Source organism: Triplophysa dalaica, chromosome 9 (assembly GCF_015846415.1).
Source record: "Triplophysa dalaica isolate WHDGS20190420 chromosome 9, ASM1584641v1, whole genome shotgun sequence".
Lineage (NCBI taxonomy): Eukaryota > Metazoa > Chordata > Actinopteri > Cypriniformes > Nemacheilidae > Triplophysa > Triplophysa dalaica.
In genome coordinates, this window is record NC_079550.1 from 7,751,851 (window position 1) to 7,778,714 (window position 26,864).

The 26,864-nt window shown below is 37.7% G+C and overlaps 1 protein-coding gene across 2 annotated transcripts in view; it reads left to right on the top strand.

The window, feature by feature from the left end:
- Window positions 1–26,365, top strand: part of cadm2b (cell adhesion molecule 2b) — a 171,274-nt gene extending 144,909 nt beyond the window's left edge. The window contains exons 4-11 of one of the 2 annotated variants that reach the window (XM_056755942.1): window positions 2,504–2,656; window positions 3,430–3,567; window positions 8,430–8,591; window positions 10,604–10,694; window positions 11,166–11,344; window positions 23,823–23,945; window positions 24,069–24,174; window positions 24,605–26,365. In XM_056755942.1, the coding sequence (XP_056611920.1) occupies window positions 2,504–2,656; window positions 3,430–3,567; window positions 8,430–8,591; window positions 10,604–10,694; window positions 11,166–11,344; window positions 23,823–23,945; window positions 24,069–24,174; window positions 24,605–24,710 (1,058 nt within the window). In that variant the 3' untranslated portion in view covers window positions 24,711–26,365. The remainder of the gene's footprint in view (window positions 1–2,503; window positions 2,657–3,429; window positions 3,568–8,429; window positions 8,592–10,603; window positions 10,695–11,165; window positions 11,345–23,822; window positions 23,946–24,068; window positions 24,175–24,604) is intronic. The other variant, XM_056755943.1, reaches the window with a different exon arrangement.
- The last annotated feature ends 499 nt before the right edge of the window (window positions 26,366–26,864 follow it).

The following is a 26,864-nucleotide window of genomic DNA, read 5'->3' on the forward strand; positions in this document are numbered from 1 at the left end:
GGAGGGTTCAAATTATGTCAGAGTTGAAATTGGATGTTCAGTGTGGTTTCGAGTATCGAGCGTTTCCTAGAGCGTACCGCCAAATTATTGTTCACAACTAAGGTGTGAATGTATTATGTTGACGACCATCTTCCTTCCAAGAACAACAACACCAAATATATCGGAACGCGCTGAGTGAGCAAACAATATTTTCTGACCACGCCTACGTTCGCAGGCACTCATGACCATGAAAATTACAGACGCAATCTGCTCTGTTATCCAGCCATCGCCGCCATCTTTGACATTGTGCCGAGTTTTTATTTGTGAGTCATAAAGAGACTTTGTAGAAAATCATTACGAATGCCATTGCAAAGGAGCGTCGACTAAACGACTTAACGGGCGGCCTGCGTCGTCAGGCAGTTGTCAGATCGCTCCAGCCCAAGGAGAGGCTTGGATGTCTGTCAGACAGAGTTGTCCATGCAGAGATAACGTACATCTCTTTTCTTTCCCTCAAGAGTGGGGAAAGTGGAATAAATAGTGTTGTCGAAGTCGGAGGGATCTTGGAAACCAACCATTTCATCATGTTGACTTCTTTAAGCTGTGGAAAAAGAGCTTTGTCAGGCGCTGGCATTTCACCAAGTTGTGACAGATTGAAGCTAACTCTGGGCATCTGGCAGGTTTCGATTCTTTTTTTGGAAGTGTGGGTGAGGAGTTTTTGCCAGCCCCTGTTGGCCTGCGTTGAATTGATAACGGTTGTCTGTGGGTTTATTCAAACCTTTGTGCGCTTGTTTCTGTCAATGGATTTGGGATAATGTTGTAAGCTTGACACCATTGTGTCAGAATTAGACGTAGCGTAAAGTCCCGGTGTAAATTAAAGGAAATAACACATCTCGATACTGTTGTATTGAGTTTTCTCCTTTTCACCTAATCATCTGACCCCAGCGCTGAAACAAATTCAACCACTGTGGTAAATCTATTTCAGACTCTGTGTGGGTGAATCTTTTTTCTGCCCGATGCCTTTCTTTTCTTCGCCGCGTTCCTTTCAACTCCCACATCACTATACGTTATCATTGTATGACTTGAATGGAAACTGCCAAGCGTTTTCGAGCTTCGGCACTGTACCATCAGCTGCGGTACAAACAGCGACTGGCAGTTTATCCTCACCTTTGTGATGTTCGTTTTGTGAGTGTTTATGTGTTTATGTGTTTGCCTTTTCTGCACAAGGGAACGCACTTTTTTCTTGCGTTCTTCTCTATGTGTCTGAGGAAGATACGGGCTGGTGGAAATGTGTCATCTTTCCCTCAGCTTTGATGGCTCTCGTCTCTTGATTTCCTCAGGTCCTATCAGCAGGCCCATGCGTGTTGCTAGTCCACCCCTTATCACCTTTCCTTGTTTTACCCAGTTTCTGTTCCAAACCCCACCCCTCAGTGTTTGCCATATCCACAACAAAGCCTTGATACATCCCCTATTCATAATTTAGAACACGTTCAGAAAGAATATCTAAGCAGCGTTGACTCATCCCGTAGAACGACACGGTCTTGTAGCTTCAGATCTTGTTGTTCAGAGACGCATTGTTTTTAACGTTAATGTGCTTTTAAAAGGATCGTAAGATGTTGCGATTGTCTCGGCTGACGTGTAAGTACTGTATCTTCATTTTCCCAATTTGACATGTCATTGTTTGCGTGTAAAGAACATTTCCGAGCAGAATTCCCAGATGTTACCACATTCACGGAGACAGAAGCGTGAATGTCAGCACGCTTCTGTTTAAACAAAACCGCGTCGGGACACCCAATACAATTTTATAGCAGAATGTCCCTACGGAGAGTTTGTTAACATCCGAAGGCCTGCCGGGAAGCTGAAATGTCTGTATGGCTGTAATTGTTCAGAAGGTGTGCGTGGTATTAGGTGAAGAGCTTGGTCTTTCCGACTACGAGCTCATTGGGTTTCATTTGGAGTTAGGTGATGAGTTTGAGGTGACCTTTCTGTTCAACATTCTTATTCGGCTGAAGAATGCTCTTTTAGGAAGTTGCGAAATTGATGGATGAATGGCCACTTCAGGTAGAAGTATAAAACAAGGCCTGAAAGTTGAAAATGATTTCTTTTTCAAGAAATGGACAGTGCTTGAGGTAAATATTGATCGTCATCATCAGGGGGTCAAACTAAATTTTGTGATTGGATTTTATAGAGTTTGCATTGGTCGCAATTTTCATTCAGTTTCATTTATTTTTGTAATGAATTTCAACACAAAATAGACAATTACAAATATTAATTTAATAATATTTTTATTTTGTTGATTTGTTAATTTATTTTGCTGAACACATGTCTTGTGTCTTCGCATCCTGCTGTAAAAAGAGGTCCACATTTTTATGTACACAAAATGTGCAACAAACTACTTTTATTGTTGGGAATTAGTCAATTTTATTTATAAATTCAGTATACTATTTAAATTTTGCTATTTCAATCCTCTTCAGTCTTTTCCAGTCATGCGATAGTTCACCTTTTAAATGTTGTCTTTCTATGCCAGCCTTACGGGACAACCGGATTGAACTGGTTCGAGCCTCTTGGAAGGAGCTGACCATCAGCATCAACGACGTCACGCTATCAGATGAAGGACAGTACACCTGCTCACTCTTCACCATGCCTGTCAAGACTACCAAGGCCTACCTCACAGTGTTAGGTAAGACCTGCCAATCTCCATCAATCTGCATAAGGTCAACCCACTCTACACTGATGTGAGGTCAGTGTGATCCTTCACAGGTTTTTGTTCTCTTAAGGCACTTCGGCAGCGCAGGGACGGATGTGAATGAGGGAATTTAACATTGGGTCACGGTGACCGTGTGATTGGGTGTAGGATCAGCCCACTGTACCTTCAGAAAGCTCTTTTGTTTCTTGACCTAAAAATGTAGAAGTCAAATTTATTTTTTGGCTGACAGTAAAAGACCTAAACATAGGAAGTGGCATGTATACATAATTTGATAAAGACGTGGAGTTGCTTAAAGTGACCGTTCACCCAAAAATAAACACTTCTGTCATCATTTATTCACCCTCATGTCAGTCAAAATCTTTATGAGAATCGGTATTTTGAGGAATCTCTTAGTGGTTTTGTGTCCATAGTCAATGGGGGGCAATGTTGTCTGGTTACCAACATTCTTCAGAATATCTGTTATGCCGAAAAAAGAAAGTCAAACAGGTTTGGAAATACATGAAGGTGATACATCTTTGGGTGAACTGTCTCCTTAACGCAAATTTTTATGTTAATGAATATTACAGCTCCAAAGCATGTTAATATAGAGAATCGCTTCAACTGGTCCCTCACAAAAATCTGATGCACTCCCAAATGTGCAGCTCACTTTGTAATGTCTGTACATCAAGTATTACCTTGCAACATGTGGCGAATCCACCTCACCATCATATTTCATCATAATCCTGCTTCTCTGGGTCATATCTCAGGTGTCCCAGCCAAACCAGAAATCATGGGCCTATCGAGACCAGCCGCTGAGGGAGAGGACGTCACGCTGACATGCACCACATCTGGCAGCAAGCCTGCAGCTAACATCCGATGGTTCAGAAACGAAAAGGAGGTGCAAGGTAAACAAATCCCCCCGGATAGCCGTGGGCTGATCGTACATGATGAACAGCAGCACACTTTTTTATTAGTATGAAAATGGTACATGTGCTTGATGTGCTTCTTTATACCACCGCCACCGGGATGTAGAATAACATTTATCACTTTATCCAAATCTTAAACCAATATGTTACCACAGAGATATTGAAATGTGATTCAGCTGTCTATGAAGGCAGAGTTCTGAGGAAGTGTCAGGCAGAGGTCTCGGACGTCTGATGATATGCTGGTAGCGTTTGATGGAGAGATGCGTGTTCACGCAACCCATACTTAAAGGCTGGTGGCGCGCTTGAACGTAGCATTGCCGCCTGGTCGCCTAGTCACTCACCCCCATTCAAAAGAATCTCAGTCTGTGATCTGTTCTCATAAGGAGCGTCGGCTTTGCTTCTGGGGTCCAGCGCTGGCCCAAACAGAATATGAAAGAGATACCGCACACTTTAGGAGGGTCAGAGAGACACGAATCCTTGTGGATCGGGTCACATTGATGGACAACTGACAGAACTTTGAAGGCAGACTATGTATGCTGGTGAAACTCACACAGGCACAAATTTAAGATCTCGGAAGAGTTTATTAACCGCCAGTGCTTTTTAAGATGCAGTTTACAATTTCTAAATCTGTCCTAAGTAGACTACACTAATTTCCTCTGGGAAGATCTTTAATTTGCTTATCGTGCAGTTTTGGTGCATTTGGTTTCTATGGCTTTGTGCCAAACTTTGATGTTGTCTGAGGAATATGATTTGAAGAATAAGCCCCACTCACATATCCTGCAGAAAATCTAATCATCTAGCAAAATATAATTTCGATATCTCCTTAAATGGCAGGGGAAACGCAGGGGATTTTCATTGGCAGATATTTTACCTAGGAACCAGCACAGAGGTGTGTTGTGGAGGTGGGTGAGAAACAGCCGTTTGCACTCATTCACATCTCCGCTGAGCAAGTGAGATAAACAACTCACGCTGTCAAATGTTTAAACATCTTATTTAAATGATATGCTGATGAATTAATCCCATATATGCACATTTGTGAAGTAAAGCCTCTTCGTAGTTCAAATAAAGACTTAACATTACTGTTGTAAACGAAAGCAATAAATAGTAATTAACTAGACTTTTACTCTTGTCACGTTTGTATTCTTATATATTAAAATATTCTCAAAATAGTTTTGTAGTTGGTTTGTGTACACATCAAAATTATGATAGTTTAATAAAACTAAAACTATTTCAACATTTCTGTTAATTGAAGTCAAATTAAAAATCTGTGTAAACATTGTTCAAGTTAGAACTGTTGCACCAGCAATAAATTGAAATAAGTCAAGACATTAAAATCAATTGTTATTATTAACTGAACATGAATAAAATAAATAATTAAAATGACACTTTTATATTCTTTTTAATAAAAAATAAAATAAAAATTATTTGTAAGCTAACAATATAATATAAAAGCTACTTGAAAATGTGAATCAAAATATTTTTATTAATGAAAATCAAAATATTGTTACAAAGATCAACTCAAAATATAATGAAAACTCAAAATATAAAAATAAATCTAATATTTTTCTTTTAAATAAATGAATGACACATTTGTTAAAAATAAATATGAATACTAAAAATATCAAATAAATCTAATTAAAAAAGTATTACCAACTATTATTATTATAGAAAATATCTTAATTGTTAAAAATTAAACTGAAAATAAAATATACACAAAAGTATAATATCGCTGATACAAATATAGACTGAATTCTTTGTCTATAGGACACAATGACGTCACTTAACTTCCGCCTTTTCGCAAGCAGTGTATCATAACATCCGTCTTGCAACAAACAAGAAGAAGAAGAACTGCCGTTTTGCCGTTGCGCAGGAATTTCACAGCAGTGGGAAAAAACCTGACAGAACGCTTATTCAAGGACTAATCCTGGCACCTTCGCTAAAATAAAAAACAACAACACTTACCTTCGTAATCAAACAGGTACTGTTCAACGAAGAATTTGTATCCTTTATCTAGCTTTCATCTTGTCGTAAGCGAAAATTTGTCTGCAAGATGTTGTACATCATCTAGCCGTATTTGTGGCAGCTGTGCAAGGGACTTGGTAAACTCCATTCTAAGGTGCTAGTGGAAGTAACGATACACTGCTTCACGGCAGAACGGAAGATGCGCGATGTCATGTGAAAAGGGCCTATATTGCAGTGGTTCCCAAGCCTGTTTCTGGGTGTCACTATGCATGTCTCAGGTGTGTCCAACACACCTGACTCAAATTATCAGCTCATTAAGGGAGAGATCCATGAAGTAAGCATGCCAGTTAAGGGAGATATACAAAATGTGGAGAGCAGTGGGTCCTCAGGAACAGATTTGGGACGCACTGGTCTATTGCATCGCATGAGACCCCTGTGTGCTGTGCTATTAACCAAATTTTGTAGTTTTGTGTCCTGTCCTCAATTTATATAGTGATAGATATAGATATAGAATTCCAGGAAAAACACATACTGGTTTAAAAAATAGAATTGCTTTGGATAATGTTTTGGATTCTTGCCAAATTCATAAATGTGTGTTTTATTGATATCAAACGCCTTGTTGTGCTACATACAGTGCTACTGCAATAAAGTCTTTCCTTCATACAGGATTTTCTGGTGCCTCTTCTTTAAAAGCGTGCATTTTGTAACATTTCTTTACAGTTCAGCTCATCTTAAAAAGAGGTGATCAATCTTCCGGAAGCATCGGATGATAGCGTGCATGCAAAAGAGCGCATCAGCCCTGCAGGCTATGCAAAGAGAGTGTTTGACTGACACTGGTGTCTATATTTCTGGAAAGGATCAGGCCACGCTGAGAGAGAGAGAGAGCTGTGCTTTCAGCCATCTGAGCACTTATAATGACGTACTTTCTGAGCAGATATCGCGCTGCACCATATTTCACAGCAATTAGCATTCACACCTTTTTTTTTATTAATCACCAGATGTTGTATATGAAATTACATACCGGTGTTCCTCATATTGAGTGCCAGCAGGGGCCTGAATTCATGCAGAAACTCATAAATCGTACATATTTTTAATCGGAGCGTGTTATTTATAACATGCTCTAGCAAAAGTCTACCAGAACGTGTGGTGTATTGAAAAAAAATTCTAATATCAAAGATGTAAAACAAGGTACTATAGACGGTTTCATCAGACGCATGTTCCATGGCTGAAGTGAACTTACGGTGTGTTTGGTCATGTAAGGGATAATGTACAGGTAGCCAGTTGTTGTGGCAGAAAAAACGCCCCGACAGTGTGATCATGGGCTTATTTTGCAATGACAGCCGACTGCTTGTAGATTATTACGCTTATTACACAGCTACTTGCCACATGAGAAAAAAAACTGGACATGAAATGTGAATTTGAAATATTTTATTAGCTCAGTTTTACCAAATGCAGACCTTCCACGAGGAAAAGTTGCTTACCATCGGTTTTAATGTAAAAAACAACGTTCAAATGTCACGAACAGGCAATTTGGTTTAATCATTCGTACATATATTGTCATATATGTTGTTAAAATACATATTTATATTTAATTTGTCAAAAGAACCTGGCAAAATGATTTGCTGCATCCAGGTTAGCGTGTGTTATTCGTTTTGAGCAGTTGTTATCTGGGAATAAGGAACCTTCAAATGCCGCGACTGGCCAATCAAAATCCAGCATTCCAACATGTGTGATAAAATATAACAATTTACTTTCTTTTTAATTTATATTAATATTTATTTAGGCTATATTCATATTTATGGTATATTAGTTGTATTTAATTACATTAAATCTACACAACAGTTATTGATTCTTTGTTCAACTTAAAAGCTTAATGTTGTGAGTCAAGGTGAAAAGGTAAGGTAATGAAGGATTTTTGTACTTGCTCAAATTATTTTCGTGTTTTATTTTACAATTGCCAATTTTGGTTTTGTTGACAACCACTTATGTCATTCCAAAAAATAGTCTATACTCGTATCAAAAACTCATTTATTCGAATGCATAACCCAATAAAATGGGTTGTGAACCCGGATTCAACTCTGTTTGGTTTGATAGCCAATCAATGGAGTTACATTATAAGCTAAACAATCAGAGTATTCCTGTTAGATGGAAAACATTAAAGCCAGAGAAGAACATGTAAAATCAATGTTTTGAATAGAAAACATGGCACTTGATTTGGTTTTGAAGACAGAAATCAAAGGCAGAAAAGATATTCTCAATATTAAACTAAACCTGTAGATGTGTGTGTGTGGATCATAGAGCAGATGGATAAAGCCACACTTTATCTGGTCAGGTCATGCACGAATACGTTTAGTGAGGTGCTTTATGGAAGAAATCCTTCAGAGTGTCATTCTCACTTGGCTGTTTATTGTCGTATTGATCCAGGGCTTTCACAACACACAGACGTGGCTTTACATGAGATTGTTTCTGCTTGTAGATTCTCCGTCACTGTGTTGCTGTCCTCTGACATACATTATAAGGATTCTCATAATGCTTCACAAGCTCTGAAAAATGTTTTGTTCTAAATTTCACAACATATGACAAAATGTTTTGAGGTGTAAGGGTATTTTTTATGGATGTATTACGCATGACCTTTTCTGAAATCAGGTTTGTGCACCATTTGTAGTTGAGAACTGGAATTAAATTTCTGAATTTTATTTTTAGTGACAGAAACTTAAAAAAAACATCTTACTGTAGGCGTAGTTGTGAATCATGCACTAGCAGTAATAAACATGGGACGTCGAAATTTGATGTGAATTGCAATCTAATGCATGCATGTGTGTTTATTTTTATGTGTGATATGCTCGTCTTATGGGTTTCCTGTGACTCTTCTGGGGCAGGTCAGAAGGAGGTCAACGCAACCGGTAGGTCGTTCACGGTCAGAAGTTCTGTACATCTGAAGGTGGACAGGAAGGATAACGGAGCCGCCTACACCTGTGTGGTGGACCACATCGCTCTGGGCTCCATGCCTTACCGGGTCACTGAGGTGCTGGAAGTTCATTGTAAGTCATCATGTTATAGCTGTTTCACTGCCGGGTGTGAATTACATCACCCTTGAACACCCTTGAAAGCTTGAACACCCACCATTCAAAAGTTTGGAAATGCTTGACTGTATCTAATGATCTTTTATGTTTTAATCTCAAGGTTGATGCGCAAATGTCTGAAATTTCCATTTTAGACAAAAATAGAAATGTACCAGCATATCAATTCCTTTTTTTCTTTTTTTTGTTATCACCCTTATTTATATTTTTTTGTATTATTCAGTGTACTTTAGGTGTGTAACAATATTTTAAAGTATCGAATATTGCACTATAAACAATAAATATATGTATCATAGAGCTATATTTTTTTATAAAAAGCAGACAAATGTGGACATCAACCTTAAATGAGTGCTCGATCAAAAAACGAATGAAGGATTATATGCAAAAGTCAGCACACCAAAGCTCCAAAAAGTATAAAAAAGTATTAATTAAAAGACCATAGAATGTCGTGTAACGTTTCGAGCACACAGGCTCTTCATCAGAAAAAACTGACTTTTGTATATAAATATAATCTATTTTTCTTTTTTAATATATTTTAGGTTTCACTTGCCTATAGTCGACTGATAGTTCATAATAATGAATTATTTATTTGTTTAGAAACGAGAATAAAGCACGTTCATTGCCAATGAAGTACCAATAGTTAACGCATGTAAAGTAGGAATGCTATAAAACATCTTACAGTTTAAACAGTCAAAAAGTCCCTTTCACTTTTTTTTCCTGCGCACACTTTCTCCGTCACACTTACTCTTGCTTTACACACGCTTGCTTTCAGTGAAGAGAATGACAAATTCCAAAAGTCTGGACCATATGCATTGATTTTGGTTATGTTACTTCATTAATTTTAACGTATCATGTATACAAACTACGTGCATTTACAGACAAAGTGTTAATTCATATTTATATGCCCAAGCATTCAGTAAGTGATAAATGTTTGGAAACGGTGTACACAATAATTTGCGAGTCATCTTCGGATGACTCGCAAGCACAGTCTTCTGTCTCACAGCACAGAAGATGCGGAGAGATGCGATCCTGCACTGGGTCATAGCCAGACCGCACACTCCTATGTGCCGGAGGTTTCGGTACCCAACGCTAAAATTATATTTTTAGCGGCGCTGTGCGAGCCCGTCTGCTACGCCTCTGTCCATATAACCAAAATGGCATGATCCCTATTGCACAACACCTCTGCGAACACCTTTGACTATTTGGGGTCACCCCTATTAAATTACTTTATTTTTATTTTACATTTAAAATAATCTGGAGTGTTATGACAGATGGTTAAATAGTTTTTGAAGTAGCAAAATGTGTCAGGGCTCGTTTCATTCCTGAAGGGAAATCTCACTGAATTAGTTCTCGGCTTTGTTGTTGCTCAAAAGTGTTCATTTCCATGATATTTGTCATAATTTAAGACATTTGGGCAGAGCATCAAACTCACACCGGCTCAGAAATATAAGCCTGTTTATTGTTACAGGTATGTTAATATTATATTTAATGTATACATGTAATATACAGCCCAGAGGGGCAGAATTTTGGAGCAATGGGAACTGTCCAAATATATATCTCATCAATGCATTGCTTATGTATTCAAACCAACAATGATAAATTGACAGAATTTAAGTAATGCAGCGGACTGTTGGATGCTGGTAACATTTCTCATTGACTGCAGCATCTCGTTGAAATGATGTAAACTCGGTCGCCTGCGTTGCTATTTGTAGTCGCCACACTTAGTTGCTTGAGTCGCTTCGGATCGCCTACCCTCATTGAAAACAAATGATTTATGGTTGCTGTCAAATAGCTGTCAGTGAGAATATCCTGGAAGAGAGAGAATGAATCCCTTGTGGCTTTATAATGCCCTCCCTGGTTGGGGCAAAGTGTAGGGAATTAGTCAACAATATCGTACATATGTATGTACCGTATATGTAAACCGTACAATATAACTGATGTTTTCTTGATTTTTGATTCCTTTTTGCCTCCAGATGCTCCTCAGGTAGAGATCGTGCACTCAGTAATAGTACCACAGGAAGGACAGTACTTTAAACTGGAGTGTGTATCCAAGGGCAACCCGCTGTGAGTCCGCCTTTCATTTCATTACCTACTTGAATGTTGTTCGAATGTTTTCATTCATTTTTGTCTTATGATGTTGAACTTGCAGAACCGCCACGTCTCAAGGGAGACCTTATCTGCATACCGAGAACAAAAAGGCAATAATACTAAATCAGATCTTGATATTTGGGAGAGATTTACTGAGTCATATAATCGTTTAGAGGCAGTTGTAAGTCTTTTACGTGACCTTTCTGCGCTAGAGGCCGAAACTGTAAAAAGTTCTCTCAGCAGAAAAGATAATAATTTGAGAGACTTATCTCGTCTGCCGCCGGGTTGCTGAACATAACCCTATGGCCCAAACGAATACAAGTGCTAATCTGTCATCATTTTCTCAACCAAATTCAAAGTTCTTACTGAATAAAATGCGAGGTCGCTAGAAGTATTTGAAGGGGTCGGCACTTTAATAGACTTGGATAACCCAAATTTCATTTTCAGGCCCGAGCCGGTATTTTGGACAAAAGATGGCGGAGAGCTTCCCGATGTTGAGCGAATGATCGTAGAGGGCCGAGATCTCATCATCACAACGCTTAATAAAACAGACAACGGCACATATCGCTGTGAGGCCAGTAACCACCTGGGGACTAACAGCGATGAATTTACCCTGTATGTGTACGGTAAGTACGTCAGGTTCAACGCTAACCTCTGGACGATAATACAAAAATCCATAACTTTCTCTTGTATTCTCATAAGTTCTCATTCTTTATTTTATTTGGTCAAAGTTTACGTTATTATCCATCATAATCAGTGTCGAAACACACACGGGTACGTAAAGTTCTCCTGCCCTAGTTTGCAACATGCAGAAGAAAGTGCTGCTGGCTGCAGTATTCGCCACCAAAGTGAGATGGAGCCAGAAATGATAAGTTGGCTCTCGGAAACAAGGAAGTCTAGCAAGTGAACAACACACAATTAGGGGCCCGCTGCTAATACGGATGACATTTGTCAGGGCTAAAATTAGAAGGAAAATACAGAGCACCAGGGACAGAGACGGATTTGTAGCGTAGCTTTTAATAGAGCTAACAGGATTCTCTGAGAGAATTCGGAGGGTACAAATTATTTGTACCAAAGAGAATTATTGTACATGGGATTTGTCATAACAGGAACTATATTTACAAACAAACTTTTAAAGGTGCGATCGGTTATTCGTTTCTCCAAAAAGATGAATCTCTTTGCCACAAGCAGCACCAAACAGAACTGCAGAAAGAATATTTGCTTTTTAAGATGCAAACACTTCCTCTGTCTGCTATTGGACAGATCAACAGAAAGTCTCGCCCCTAACTTACTTCATTGATCGAGCCAGTGTTATGTCTGATGCTTCTGGGGCGTATATACAACGTTTTCAACTAACAATTAAAAACATTTTATGCGTTTTGGCTGTTTGTTCACATGAAAACAGGTTTCAAAGTGCATTTTTTCTCAGTGTAAACTGTTAAAACGCTGACGTCGAACGCATGTGTATTACATGTTTAGTGTGCAGGCATGTGTGAGTATTCTCACAACATTAATGGCAGCCCCCAGGACTGTTTGTGTTTCTCCAGCAGTGTGAGGATTTACTGCATCACTAATATCAGCGGAGACATTATTTACATCAACTATACTCTAAACACACATATACGCAGACAAACGGTAGTAAAAAGCACTTTTTGGTTAAATTTGCGTATGTGCATAGATAGGTTGTTTCTTTACATAGTGACGTCACCAAATACTTGCATAATGCAGCGTCATTTTCACAAATCTGTATGAACGCAGAAGGTTTTAACACAGTTGTTATGTGTACCGAATATGTTTCACAATGTTGTCATGTGTATGTTTTAAAAACGTGTTTTAACGCAATCGATAAACATTTCCATTTTCTACTCCATTGTTTTTGTGTAAACTTACAGTAAGACAATTAAACAGATTGCTGTTTCGTTTGGTAACACCAGTGATGCCCAAATTTGTCACCTTTAAATAATTGTACATAAATACATTATGTATTTAAAAAAAAGCTGTTTAGAGTGAGACCCATCATGACAATACGCATTGGGTGATGGTGGTACATAAACAGTGCCCCAACCCTTATGTACAACTTTGCAAACTTTTGCCATTCTGAAGTTCATTTTGAAATTAAACTAAACTAAACTTGAACTAAAACTAACGTTTTCCATGAAAACATATCTGACAGCTCAAATTGGGCTAAGGTAAGTTAAAAATTGTTTTGTTTTGCGCATTTAATATAGTGAAACATATTTTGCTGATTTTAAACGGCTCAAGAAGCTCAATTCATTTTACTTTATGATGGTGCAGTTACAGCATTTTCCAGCAGGGGATAACTCACCAGTTAAAGGAATTTTTATGTGTGTAAAAGACAGGTGGAGAGAGAGAGAGAGAGAGAGAGAGACACAGAGGGACAGAGAGAGTGATGCTCATGAATCATTAGCTCTGGTCCTAATTCATCTAGATGTCTGACTTCACCCGTGTGATATTTATTAAGCCCTTCCTCTCAGGATGAGTCGTCCGACTCGGCTCTCGGATGAACCTAATTTGCTAACGGTACGACTGCCAAGTGGCAATAAATGTCAGTTGAAATCACACAGCCTCTACTTATCACCATTTACCATTTTAATTTACATTTATTAATGTGTCTGCTGGTACGTTAAAAAAAAATCTGGGGACTGAAAGAAATTGGAATATTTAGTCGATGTTATGTTATTATCAGTGATTCATCACAATTATTTTTTTTGGCTGTTATTAATTGTAAATTGGAGTGAGTTTCACAATGTCGGTTCTGGTTCAGATTCCACTGAATTGTAACATTAATAACAATTATTAATAATATAACTAATAGCTAAATTTGGATTAATCTGTTTATGAAACAAAAGCAAATGGTAATTATAGACGGTTTCACACGCGCCCTGTCTGAAGTTAACTTCCGGTCTGTGTTTGTTGATAATATAACAATTTGTGTTATATTGAATTTCTATTAATATTTTATTTGATATTAAATTATAACTACTCAACAGTTATTGATACTTTGTGGAAGTCTACTGAATGTTAATTTTGGGCGGCTGGGCCACATAACATTTGTTTATGTTCTTGCCGCTGAAAAGTCTATAAATATAATTTCAGTAACATTAACTTCTTAACATGATTTAAATTAAAGTTCAATCTGTCCGTCAGAAGTTTTGCTTTGTTTTTAATGTTTAAGAATGTATTTTTTTAAACATCTCTCCCAAAAAATCTGGATAGTACCACTCTAAACTTTAAATCTCCAATTTGTTGACTTTGTTTTCGCAATGCAACGCTTAATCCACATCAGTTGTCTATGTGCGTCTACACGTTGTATTCGTAACAACCAATAATCTTTTACACTTATATAAACATAATCTAACATAGAAACCATTCATTTTTTACAGATTCATGTCTTTGGTCCTTTAAGTCCCAGTGAAATAAAAAATGACAATGCCTATTTTTTCATGTAATGTATAGTATAATTGTAGTCATCAGTGGGTCTATGCATAGGAGACTCCCTCTGGCTGTCCTGAACCCAAAGTTCCTCCTCTGACTTTTAAATGAGCATCAGCAGTTAGCACGTACCACGGGTTTTGTCCAAACCAATACTTGCTCAAAACTGTAAAATATTTATCACACGCTTCCTATAATCAGCACATATTCGCTACCAACCCCCTCTCAATTGAAACACTGGAAAAAACCTTGCTTGAAATACCACACAAACATCCATAATATTGCACAAGCGTGCGCCCTGCTGCCCTCTTTCCGTGAGAGATGAAAAGCTCCAATAGTCCCTCGGTTGATCCTAAACTTAATTCTTGCCAGATATCGCTTAACTGCTGACTTGTATTTACGCTTCTTTTAACTTTTCTTCCTCTCCTTGGGTCTTTTTAAAGGGCTGATGATGTATCTGTAATCAGTTTAGCAGACATGTAAAAGGAAGGGTGCATGAGAGCCGCGCCACGGTGAGACTGATCAAAACTGTGCTTTTGAAGTCGAGACACAGGGAAACTAGCAAACGTTTGTGTCGCTGATGTTGATGATAAAGCTAAGCATTATCCTTAGGGAATGAGAAGACTTGACCAATGAGAAATAAAGCAACAGAAGAATATGAATAGTTTATTTCATACGTAGGATGTAAGGTGTAAAATTTGATATTAAGAAATATAATAATGCAAAATACAAAATAATACTCTTTACAATCAAATATCTTCTGTCATAACTGTGTTTTGATTTGCGTACGTTTTTGACAGTATTGTCTGATTTACACAAAGAGAAACGGACTCACAGAAATTGGTCAGTATTCTCTCACTCACTGTCCCTTCACATCACCTCGACCTTTTCACATCAGCCATTTTTGTTTGTCATACAAATTGGACTAAAAGGTTTTAGGTTCCAGTGTTCAGGGATAAAAGCAACAGCTGAAATTCTGTCTGTCATTTTGTCAAAGAGGTGAGAGATAAAAGGTATTTCTAATCTGACGTTTTGCTCTGATTCAGTAAAGCGAAGGGCAGATATAACTGTCCCGAGTGGATGAACACGCACTACGTTTAGAATCACTCCGAGGTCGCTCGGTCGTAAATGAGACATTATCCCAATTTTTAAACTGTGAAAGAAACTAACATGTCTTTAATTTTGTTAAAAACGAAGGATGGTGACATGCTTCATAGAATGTGTTTATATGAAGCCATCATGTCGTCTCAGTCTTTCATTTGCACAGACTGCAGGTTTTCCAGTTGTGTGGCTACTGTTTTCCGTTTTTTTAATTCTCTCCCCTTGTGATGTCCTCACCCTTGTTTTTCCTTACTGCCCTTTTCTGTCTGCGTCCATGGCAACAGCTAAAGATTGCCCAGGTACAACCACAGGTAAATATTTCTTTGCCACAGTGCTGACATCATCATCGCGAGACAGGAAGCGGCGGCTCGGGTTAACCTCCTCCATAGCATGAGCTGGGAGTCATTGCCTTGCATGGGAGCACTGCTGATCTTTGTGAAATGTGATGGTGCTCCATGGTGCTGTCATTCACCCCTGAGCTGCTTGAAAATGTTTGGCCGTTAGTGAGAGGAATGAATGGGCCGGTGACAGATAAAGCTGTCATCTTTCAAAGGTGTAATGAATAAGGCATGTGCCAAATAAACGGAAATTAAATCTTTATTGGTTTCGCACAATTTTGTAAACAAAAGACTAGATTTAATGACTCAATGATGTCAAGTGGTGTAATGAGGTAAAAAGACATTTTTGAAAGCATGAACCTTGAATACAGGTCAGTGACACTTTAAGTATTTAATATTATTTATGGAATTTAAAATATTAATTATTCATTCTTTTAAACAGTAAATAGGGAACTGGGTTCTTTAGAGATACAGTATGATATCATTTCACCTCACTAACCTTTTCAACCTTTTTAAAAGAAAAGATTTTGATTAATTGAACAAAACAATTTGTCAATTAAAACCTTTTTTAATCTCCTTTTCATTATGACCTCACAATATTTATACCAACTTGACATTTTTACTTCATACCCCGCAATAAATAAATAGATCAACTTAAAATTAAGTTAGTCAGTAAAGCAGAGAAATGAATTATTGAAAATTCTGATGAAATATTATTTTGAAAAATAACTTATTATAGTTATTATAGTTTTGACTTTAGTTTTATTAATATTTAAATTCGTTTCTATTTTTTGTGCTAAATACAAAAAAATGTATGTGCTTTTGTCATTTTATAATTTATTGGTTTATTTTTATGTTTCTATATAAGATTAATTCATTTTTATCTTAGTTTTATTTTGGTTTTTGTATATTATTGTCTATTATAATTTTAGTGCTTAACATTTATTTTTAGTTTATTTTTGAGGTAACATTTAAATTTTTATTTAGTTTTGATCAATTTCCAATTTTAGGAAACTAAATAACCGTAACGCAATTGAATGAACCCTCGAATAGACTAGCAATTGCTATTACACGTATAACAATGGCTATAAATCATGTTATGATGTCATCAGTGTGAGCATGGCATTTCAGAAAATGTTTCATTTTGTTTTGTGTCGTTCATGTCTTGTTTTTGTGACTCATTGATTTCTGGGCTTGGTGGCTTTATTTCGCTGCGGTCTTTGGTGCTTTATGTTCCACCTCAGTGTGCTCTAACTATTTGCTTCAGGTCAGTTTTCCGTCAGCCTGCTCTCCCACGAGGAAAGCCATTTTAATAATTAGCATCTGGAATTTGTTTTATTAAATCGAATCAGATTTTTTTTGCCACCCACACCATATTCCACCGGGATCAGAGTGTGCATGAGCTGTAAAATGAGTGTGGGGAGATTACAGCTGTTAAGTAAAACACATCAAGGAATGTTTCTAGTAGAAAAAGCCCAACTGCATTGGTTGTGGATTACCACAAAAAAAGAATAAACAGGCGATCATTTTGTGTTCAAACTATTTGCTATAATCCTTTAACAACAATTTAAACTCTATAATATACTTTTATAGTCTCTGACACAAATGAGGGTGCAAAAAAATGGACATATAAATGGATATATTTACAGTGGATGAAAATGTTCTCGAACATTCAGATCGGGTATGTGTGCCATTAAACACATTCACTCCTGCCTCTGGCTTTTTACATGTTAATGGGGTTCATTAACACCCAGGCGAGATGCTCTACATGTTAGGCCTGATGTCACTTACCATCATTGAATGAGACTAATAGCTTCTAATGGAATCTCTATTGAGAGTCCCACCTTCATGAACTATAGGAGTACAGTATATGTCTTCTGTTGTGTTTACACCATCGACAGAAAGATGCATTTGTTGCTCACCTCAGATAGATGAATGTTGCCCTGTGACCAGTTATACTGTATGTGTAGATTCTTCGCAGAATGCACTTCTTGTGATGTGGAAGATGCAAAAAAGATATATTTTTATCTCAGTGCGCAGAACTCACACTAGAAAAACAAATCATGTCTGATAACATGGTGGGTTCTCACAGGAAGTACCTTTACGAGTTGACATGAAATCGTATGATATGAATTGCACATAAATGAACTGTTATTAAAAAACAAGAATGAAGAACCGCCCACAAACCTAACGCAACTGGGGTCGAAAGCAGAACTTATTTCCTTCGGTCACAGAAAACCAAAGCAATATGATATAAAATAATTGCCCACTTTAAAACTGTTCAATGTCAAATAGTGCAAGTTTATTTCATGGGAGTGATTCATTTTAAAGGGGTCATATGATGAGGAATCCTGTAATTGAAAAATGTTTTTTTTTTTTTAAGTAAGTTGTTCTCTTCGTGTGCAACCCTGCGTATCCTCCAAAAAGATCTTAGTGTTGGAAAGAGGTCACTGATGTGTATTTCTTACAAGGACCCCGGTCTGTTCAATCTGGTCTTAATGGTTTAAGTGGCAGGGGATTCTTTTGTGAACCTGTCCCTGCGCAAAGCAGCGTTTGCGAAAAGATTGCTGTTAATGGATGGAGCAGTTAAAAAATAAATTGGAGAGCCGTTATCCGGTGTATGATCACCTGAGCTTTGCCATCAGTTTGCACTTTTCACACGCCACGAGGGCATTTCTTAAAGGCACGGCAGCAAAAAGACGGTCCATTTACTTTTAGGCCTCAGAAAAAATGAAAAACTAGAACGAAGAAACGGAATATGACTGTTTTGGGCACCAGCACATAAGTGGACCCTAGAGGGAAATTTGTAATAAGAAATGCATTATATGACCCTTTTAAAGGTCTGTGTTGGAAATAATCAAAGTGAGCTGTGTGTGAATCTGAATAACCGAGGAGAAATTACCTGACCATCCCCAGAATACGACTAAATTAGATATACAAAACTGTATTTCTGTGCAAAGTTGTTTATAGGAAAGAAGAACAAATAATGAACCTTATGAATGGTAAATGTTTACAGTTCCTCAGGCTCATTTGAAATGAGATCAGAAGAATGTGTTGAGATCATGTAACATTATTCAGCTGTAGGTGGAAGAACTTTTAATAAATTAAACTGTATAAATATGAACTCTTTGACTCATATTCACGAGTCAGTTAAAGACTTCTGCTGCAATAATAGCTTTGGCCTCGTTCACACTGCAGATAAATTCGGTTGTCATTTCACCTTTTAGTGCTTTATCCTTTTTTGTTGACACTTCACTAATTTACGGGAGTGAAAATCGCATTTTATTACCGAATTAACTCCTGAAAAATGCAGGTAGTGACAAGACAACCACATTTACCCAAACACGGTGCAATGTGTACGGAACCGAACTCAACAACTAGTTGTTAATGACGTCTTTAAGCGTCCATCTGAGGTGTGGCTTCATCTGTTTTTGTGAGTGCAAGAAAATAACAGTGACAGAAGTCTTCACCTTCGCTCATTTTGATACAGAGCTAGCCGCTCTCACGAGCCCTTCGGTTAAGTGAGAGAGTTGCCAGATCTTCATTGAAAATAAAAAGCAGTTAATACAGACACGGCAAAAGTAAAACTGTTATATTTTTTTAGACCCAAAAATCTCAAAGATCTGAAAACTACCATTTTTCACACCTTTAAGGGCCGAGATCTATGATCTAAGACCAAACAACAAGCGTAAACTCGCTTAAAGAGGTCAAATGACACGGTTAAAACGAATATGATAATTTATTTGAGATGTAATGCAATGTGTATACACTATTTAAGGTTAAAAAAACACTGTATTTTCTACAAACCATGTATGTTTGTATCTCCTCTTTGCCCCGCCTCTCTGAAACGCGTGGATTTTTTACCAAGCTCATCGCTCTGAAAAGCGAGGTGTGCTATGATTGGCCAGTTAACCAGCACGTAGTGATTGGTCAAATACTGCAAGCGTGTGACGGAAATGTAACGCCTCTTACCATATTTGGAACATCAGATTCCAAAGCAATTGTACTGACAGGTGATAAAATGTAATCGGTACTTTCCTTATCAATTCGAGCCCGAATCTTATCCGGAAAATGATCAAGCCGATACATCAACTTTCCCAGCGCTATCTCAGCAGGATGTAAAGGTTTAGTAAGGTTTTAAAAAATATATTATGTTCAATAGGTAAAAACTATAGTTTATATGTTTTACCTTTTATATAAGACGTTATAAAGATTTGCCATAGTGATCAAAAAGTGTTATCTATGTCTCGACACGACTCAACAACGTCTGTTTTCACGTTGCGCGCGTGTCTGCATTTGCAGATCACACAAAGAAACAACATGCGCTACAAACACAAAACAAACTCAACTCCCGTTAGTCCGATACAAAGTCGTTTACAATGGAAATATACTCATTGGGCTGCGAATCTGAATCGCCAGACTGTCCTTGAGAAGTTGTAATGGTTGGAATTGCCCCTCTTTTTAACAAAAGCTTTCGTGCACAGCCGGTCTTGATCTCTCCCAGGTTCATGAAGCAATCATCTGTGAAATTCGCTGCACACGCTTGATATTCAGATTGTACTGTTCTGGAACAGTATTGTAAATAAAATTTAACCATTCGTTTTTAGCTATCTCATCTTTTGGAAGGGCAAACAAAGAGGCTTTCTTTTCGCAATGAGACACACAGCGTCTCCACAAAATAGCTGAGATTCACAAGTACGCCCCCTTCTTTGCATATAGATTTGGGCGGTCTTAGACAAATCATACCACGAAATGACGTACATTCGTGGAGGTGTGGTTACACGAGGCGTTTCAGGCAGGTCTTGGTGACCATTCGCATTTAGATATAATGCATCTTCCGACACTTTCATTTTTGCAATTTCACGTGTCCTATACATGAATAAGCAACTTATTACACACCAAATACACAGAAAAACATGTTATCGCGCCATATGACCCCTTTAAAAATAAATGAACACAGCAACACTGTGAAGGAGCGCGCTCTGAAGCAGCCTTCCAAGCATAAACAAAACAAAGTCTGTCAGTTGTAGTTTAGTTTAAATTGACAGACAAATGACTCTTTAACCAAAAAACAACCGATAAGGGGTTATGTTATTATTCACAGCTTCGAGACGTTAGAACGTCGCTATGGTTACCAGTGTGTCAATCAAACATGCGGGAGGGACTACCTGTTCCGTATACACACATGAAACCATCGTTTAGGGAATTCACTCCTGCATTTAAATGCGGTTGTCACTTCCGAAACGTTGCATTGTGTAAGTGGCCGTTGTTGTGTGGACCTGTGATCATAAGGCTGAAATATCTGTGTTTTGGACCGTATCTGGTAATACCAGAATATTACACCATGGTATTAAATGACCAAACAAACATGTGTTACATTTTACTTCAATTCTTTGAGATGATATCTATCAAGATGCTGTAAATCACATCCACTTATGATATGCACATGCAAGTGTTATACTGGACATAGCGAGTTAAAGGGGCGGTTCACCCAAAAATGACAATTCTTTCTTCATCTGCCATCCCTCATGTCATTCCAAATTTGTTTGACTTTCTTCCTTTTAAAAAAAAGAAAAAAAGACGATATTTTGAAGAATGTTGGTAACCAAACAACATATACCCCCATTGCATAACAAAACCAGTGAGTCTTTTCTTTAAAAAAAATGTGTTTCACATATAAAAGAGTCAAATACATGTTTGGAAAGAAATGAGGGTGAATAAGTGAGGAAAGAATTATTATTTTTTGGTGAACTATCCCATTAAAGGTGGCAAATACTTGCCAACAACGCTAAAGTAATTCATGGCGTAATTTTAAATCAAGGCTCATAAATTCTACAGTCCTTTATTTTCATAAGCTTTTGTTTTGCCCCGAAACAAAGCCCAGCGTTAATTGAACAAAATGGGTTCATTTATGTGTTTGAAGCGCCTCTGCAAAAGTCCCTGTTGTGCACATCTCTCAGGGTCACTTTGCCAAGCGCAGCACAGGCAAGGGCCATTCATCACCATGAGCTAATGAGAGCAAGTTCCAAGAGCAATAAAGACACATAGTTAAAGTTTACACCCTCCAACAAGCGCTGGAATAGTGTGCAAAGCGGGGGCAAAGGTGCTGTGTAAGGACAATATAACAACTCCAGGTCAAACAAGAGCTGAGACTCTTCACACGGTGGTATTGCAGTCGTGATGCATGCTGTGCTATCTGCAATGAGGACGTAATGCTGTGTTCCAACATGACATCTATGATTCCATTGGTATTTCTTCAGCAGAATTTCCACGGCTTGTGAATTTACTGTTGTTTGTTCAGTCACTCAAAGTTAAAGCCTGGAGACACAAGCCCTGCTGTTCTGAAACATGTACATCACCAAAGGTTGAGTCACTTTGGTCTTCGCAGTGCAGTGAGAGATGTGACAGGGATTTAGAAGCTGTTTAGAATTCGTTTGTAATGATAAATCCCTCACCCAAGCGTCTATTGATAGTCGGTATAGAACGTTGACTTTGAAGCAATGCTGCTCCGGCTACACATCTCAAGGCTGCACGTCATCCAGGGAATGTTTGTGTGATTCGACATGGGCTATACACACCAGTGCCAGTCCTCGGTTTCATTGCATGTCACATTGTTGACTCAACACTCGGTTGCTTGCAGCAAATACAGCATTCCCATATCTAGTGCAATATGCTAAGCCTCATGCTAACGTCATTGTATATGTGGGGAAAAGCTTATAATGGAGAAGATGTAAAGTAGGGCGTTAAAGGTCCACACTTCGAAATTCACTTCGCTCCAATCATTAAAAAGTTCTACACTAAGAAATTAGAATTGTCCTCTAAAATGTTCAGTCATATCAGTGGCTTAATAAAAGGCGTTTTATTTTACAGGGGATGGGTTGCCCCTAGTCAAAATTGCACGACAAGTGGAATACTAAAATGCTTTATCTCAGTAATCCCTCTGTTATTGAATAATTTAATCATGGCTGACTACGAATAGCACATTTTTACAGTCAGCAACTGAGAAACCATTGCTTTTGTGTGATGCTGCGTCCATGCAAAATACTTTTAAGCGATGCATCATGAGCGATACATCATGTCATTATGGGTCAGTGAGACAAACAACACCTGTAAAAGCATCAACTGTTGAGTTATTTAAACAATTATTTCTTAAATCATATTTCATTACGTTTTTACATGTAGTCAAGAATTATTGGTTAAGACTCTACAATATAGGGAAAGTTCACCCAAAAATGAAAATATGTCATATCTACTTTGTGTTTCACAGAAGAAAGTAAAGCATACAGGTTTTAAGTAAAACTTGAGGGTGACTGAATGATGTTTTGGGGTTGAACTATCCCTTTAAATTGCTCTGTATATGCACAGTGTAACAGTTAAAGGGATCGTTCATCCAAAAATGAAAATTCGGTCATCATTTACTCACCCTCAGATTGTTCCAAATCTGTATAAATGTCTTGGTTCTTATGAACACAGAGAAAGATATTTGGAAGAATGTTTTTAACCAAACAGTTCTTGGACCCCATAGTAGGAAAAATTCCTTTATTATTTTCTTTGTTCTATTGAACAAAATTAAGACATTTTGAAGAACGTTCAAGGCGTTCTGGGGCACTTTTGAACACCATTATCATTTTTCTTAGATCTTACTTAATGGGGTTCTTGGACTGTTTGGTTACAAGCATTCGTCCACATAGGTTTTTTTAACCAAACAAAAAAACTTAAACAGGTTTGTAACAACTAGAGAGTGAGTAAGTCATGACAGAATTTAAATTTTTGGGTTAACTGTCCCCTTAGTATAAACCTAAGACCTCCTTTTCAAGTGGACTTTCTCATTTTCTAAGAAGCAGACGGTAAAAATAATTGAAATAGTATGTTGTTCACACAATAAAAAATACTTTTTAAATTTTAGGGTAGTGTCATAACAACTGCCTTAAGTCCACTTGAAATGGATCTCTAGGGTTCATGTGAACTTTTATACGGTTCGTAATTACACAAGTTGTTCAGGACCTAAATGTCAAATCTAGTCAGAAATTCATATTAACGAAACGTTAACAAAACATAAATAATCCTTAAATGGTATCGAATGGCTCCAGCTAAAATGCTTAGCGTTGTATTCAGTGTATTGTTGCGAACTGACAAATTTTTTCACAAATGAAAAGCTGTCACCCTTCCTCCTTCAGCTTTTAACAAGCATCCTTTCATACCCCTCTTCCAGATCCCAACGCTCTGGCACAACATGTGCCCGACCACGCTCTGATCGGCGGAGTGGTGGCCGTGGTGGTCTTCATCACCCTGTGCTTCATCATCGTCGTGGGCCGATATCTGGCCAGGCACAAAGGTATGGCTTCCTTCCACTCTCCCGTCCCCCCTCACCTATAGTGTAGTGTGCAAACTGCTTGAACATGTCCACTGTTGTACCTTTGTGTCTATGTGACCTATGTGGGACTGTGTGGACATACAGGGACATACTTAACCAATGAGGCCAAAGGAGCAGAGGACGCCCCTGACGCAGACACGGCCATCATCAATGCCGAAGGGAACCACGCACATGCAGAGGAAAAGAAAGAGTACTTTATTTAGCACCTCTGTCTTTATCTGTTCAATATTGTCACGGCAACGTCGCCGGCCAGCAGATGAAGGCGTTAGAGCGTCAGTCTGCTCTGGCTTTCTGTCTCCTATTTACAGGGGGTGTTTTTGAAACCTCTTTAGGGCAAATTCGACACGCCACTTGCTGCAAAGGATGTCGCCTTTTTAACAATCTTAATCGTCAAAACGAGAAAAAAACAACCCTGTTGAGTTTGTAACTGTAACACCAGGTCCATTTAGGCCAAAAATGACCCCCAGATCCCTTTCAAAAATCTCTGATTCGCGCCAAGTGCCAAAATATACAGACGTTTGTTTGTCGTGTTTGTTGCTGTGTCTATTCAACTTTAATTTCCCAGTGAATATTTGCTTTCTCTACCCCCCTCACTGTGCCTGTTATATACCTTTTTACAGATATTACCAGGGAGCGGCAAGAAATGTGGTTCATCTCAAGCCGGAAAACCTTGGCTTTGCCAATAATTACGCTTTAAGACAAGAATACGTGAGATGTATAATGTAAATATCCTGTTTTGTCTATTGTTTTGTGTGTGCGTGTGTGTGTGTGTGTGTGTGTGCGTGCGTTTTTCATCGTGAAAGTGGGTGTTCTTTTGTTTGTTTTTCGAGTACACCCGGTAATGAAGAACGTCATGCGAGATGCAAAGAACAAATACAAGCAATTATGTAATATATGGACACCATTAACAAACTGGTTGATGGAAGGAAATTAATGAAGCACAAATTGGTGTGTTACCATTAGAAACCAGATTCTTTTCTATTTCCATCATTAGCTGTCTGTATATTCTTGCACTGTTAAGATTTGCCCGCCGGCTTTCATTTCAAAACAGAAAATGTATCAAACGTAAGCACAAAGTCATTGTAAGACGTTGTGGTTTTAGGCAGTCTCAGGATGAAAAGAAGAGCCTAATTAAAATCGTCTTTTATCATGGTGTGAATGTAGTTTTGTTTGCGCTTTGTGAACGGTTCAATGGGAATCGTTTGTTTGGCATTTGAATGGAACATCGACATTGTTTCGTTTGAAATGTTCTGTATTTATTTCACTGACGACCCTTGTTAATAATATTGCTGTATATTACTTTGCTAAAGTGATTATTGGTGGAATACTGCTATAGGATCCCATATATGCATATATATAAATATACATACTGTATGAAAAAATGTTCAAAATATCTATTTCAAGTGTCCCATACTTTTACATTTATATAAGTAAAGATGTTTGTTTGTTTGTTTTCTCCCAACACAGGGAATGTATATAACGTGTATATTTCAGTAAGTTCTTTATTTAATTGAATTTTCAGTCTTTATTGCTGGGTTTTCTGCTACATGTTTGTGATTCCATTTTAGCCAGTCAATAGAAAGTACGTCTGACTCATTCTTAACACTAATAATACATCATTTTAGCACTCTGATGGACAAACAACGCATTGTTATTATGATTATTAGTGCTTTTTATAAGGTGGACAGATTTGTTCATGAGAAAGTCAGAACAACTATCACCATTATTGCCTTTGTGTTTGCAACGAAACATATGACGATTCTGGTTAGGCATAACCTTCAATGTACATTTTTACAAGACATGTTTCAGTGTTCATACTTCGTTTCACTCTTTATAACATCGAATAGAATTAAGGCATTTTTCTAAGAACTTCTCATTTGCTTTGTTGTTTTTTGCTGTGTACGGGAAAAAAATGTGTGAGGTTGCTTTTACATTAAATATCCAACTTTTTCAAACTATGCCTCTGTAAGTAAAGATGAAAACTCGGAAAGTACTGAGTAAAATATGCACAAACTCAGATTTGTGTTTGCCTCTTCATGCTGACACCGGTAACCACTATTAATGTGCCAACACCACATTCTTTGGGTTTAAAGACATACAGTTCCACCTCAAACTATGTACAATAATTATATTTCTAGAACGTACAAAGCAGATGCCACAAATATTGACATGACAATTCATATTACTACAGTGTACACTTAACTGTGAACCAAGACATCTATGGAGAAATGAGCACCATCCAATTAACCATGAGCTTGAAATGTTCAGCAAAAAAATGATTTTCATTTATTCATCCTCATGTTATTTCAAACCTGCATCACATTCTTTCTTCTGCAGAACACAAAAGAAGATATTTTGAAGAATGTTGGTAACCAAACAACATTGACCCCCATTGACTTTCATTGTATGGGCACAAAATCATTTCCCCAAAAAATCTTATTTTGTGTTCCACTGAGGAAAGAGTCACATACACGTTTTGAACTATATGAGGGTAAATAAACACTTTTTAGGTTTTACGAAATCCCAGAATTCAATTTGTCTTTTTCAATTGGTATATGCACTCCCATTGTATTTAAGAAACCATCCATATATGTATGTGCTCATTTCACACCTAACAAATTACAAAGTATCATTTTTGCATTAAACGTGTTTTTTACGTATTTTAAGAGTGAATCACATTGAGCTGAATGCTGGAGATGTTGTCTTTTTTTTACTGAGTGTACTGAAGTTTGCTCGTACTGTCAGATTATTGGCAACTTGCTGCCCCCTAAAGTTTAAACACATCAATGCACCTAAAAACTCGTTTTATTCTCAGAGATTTTGTTTGTTTCCAACCTTAAGTAGCTTTCTGCTGAAACTTTAAAATCCTTTTCCTCTTTT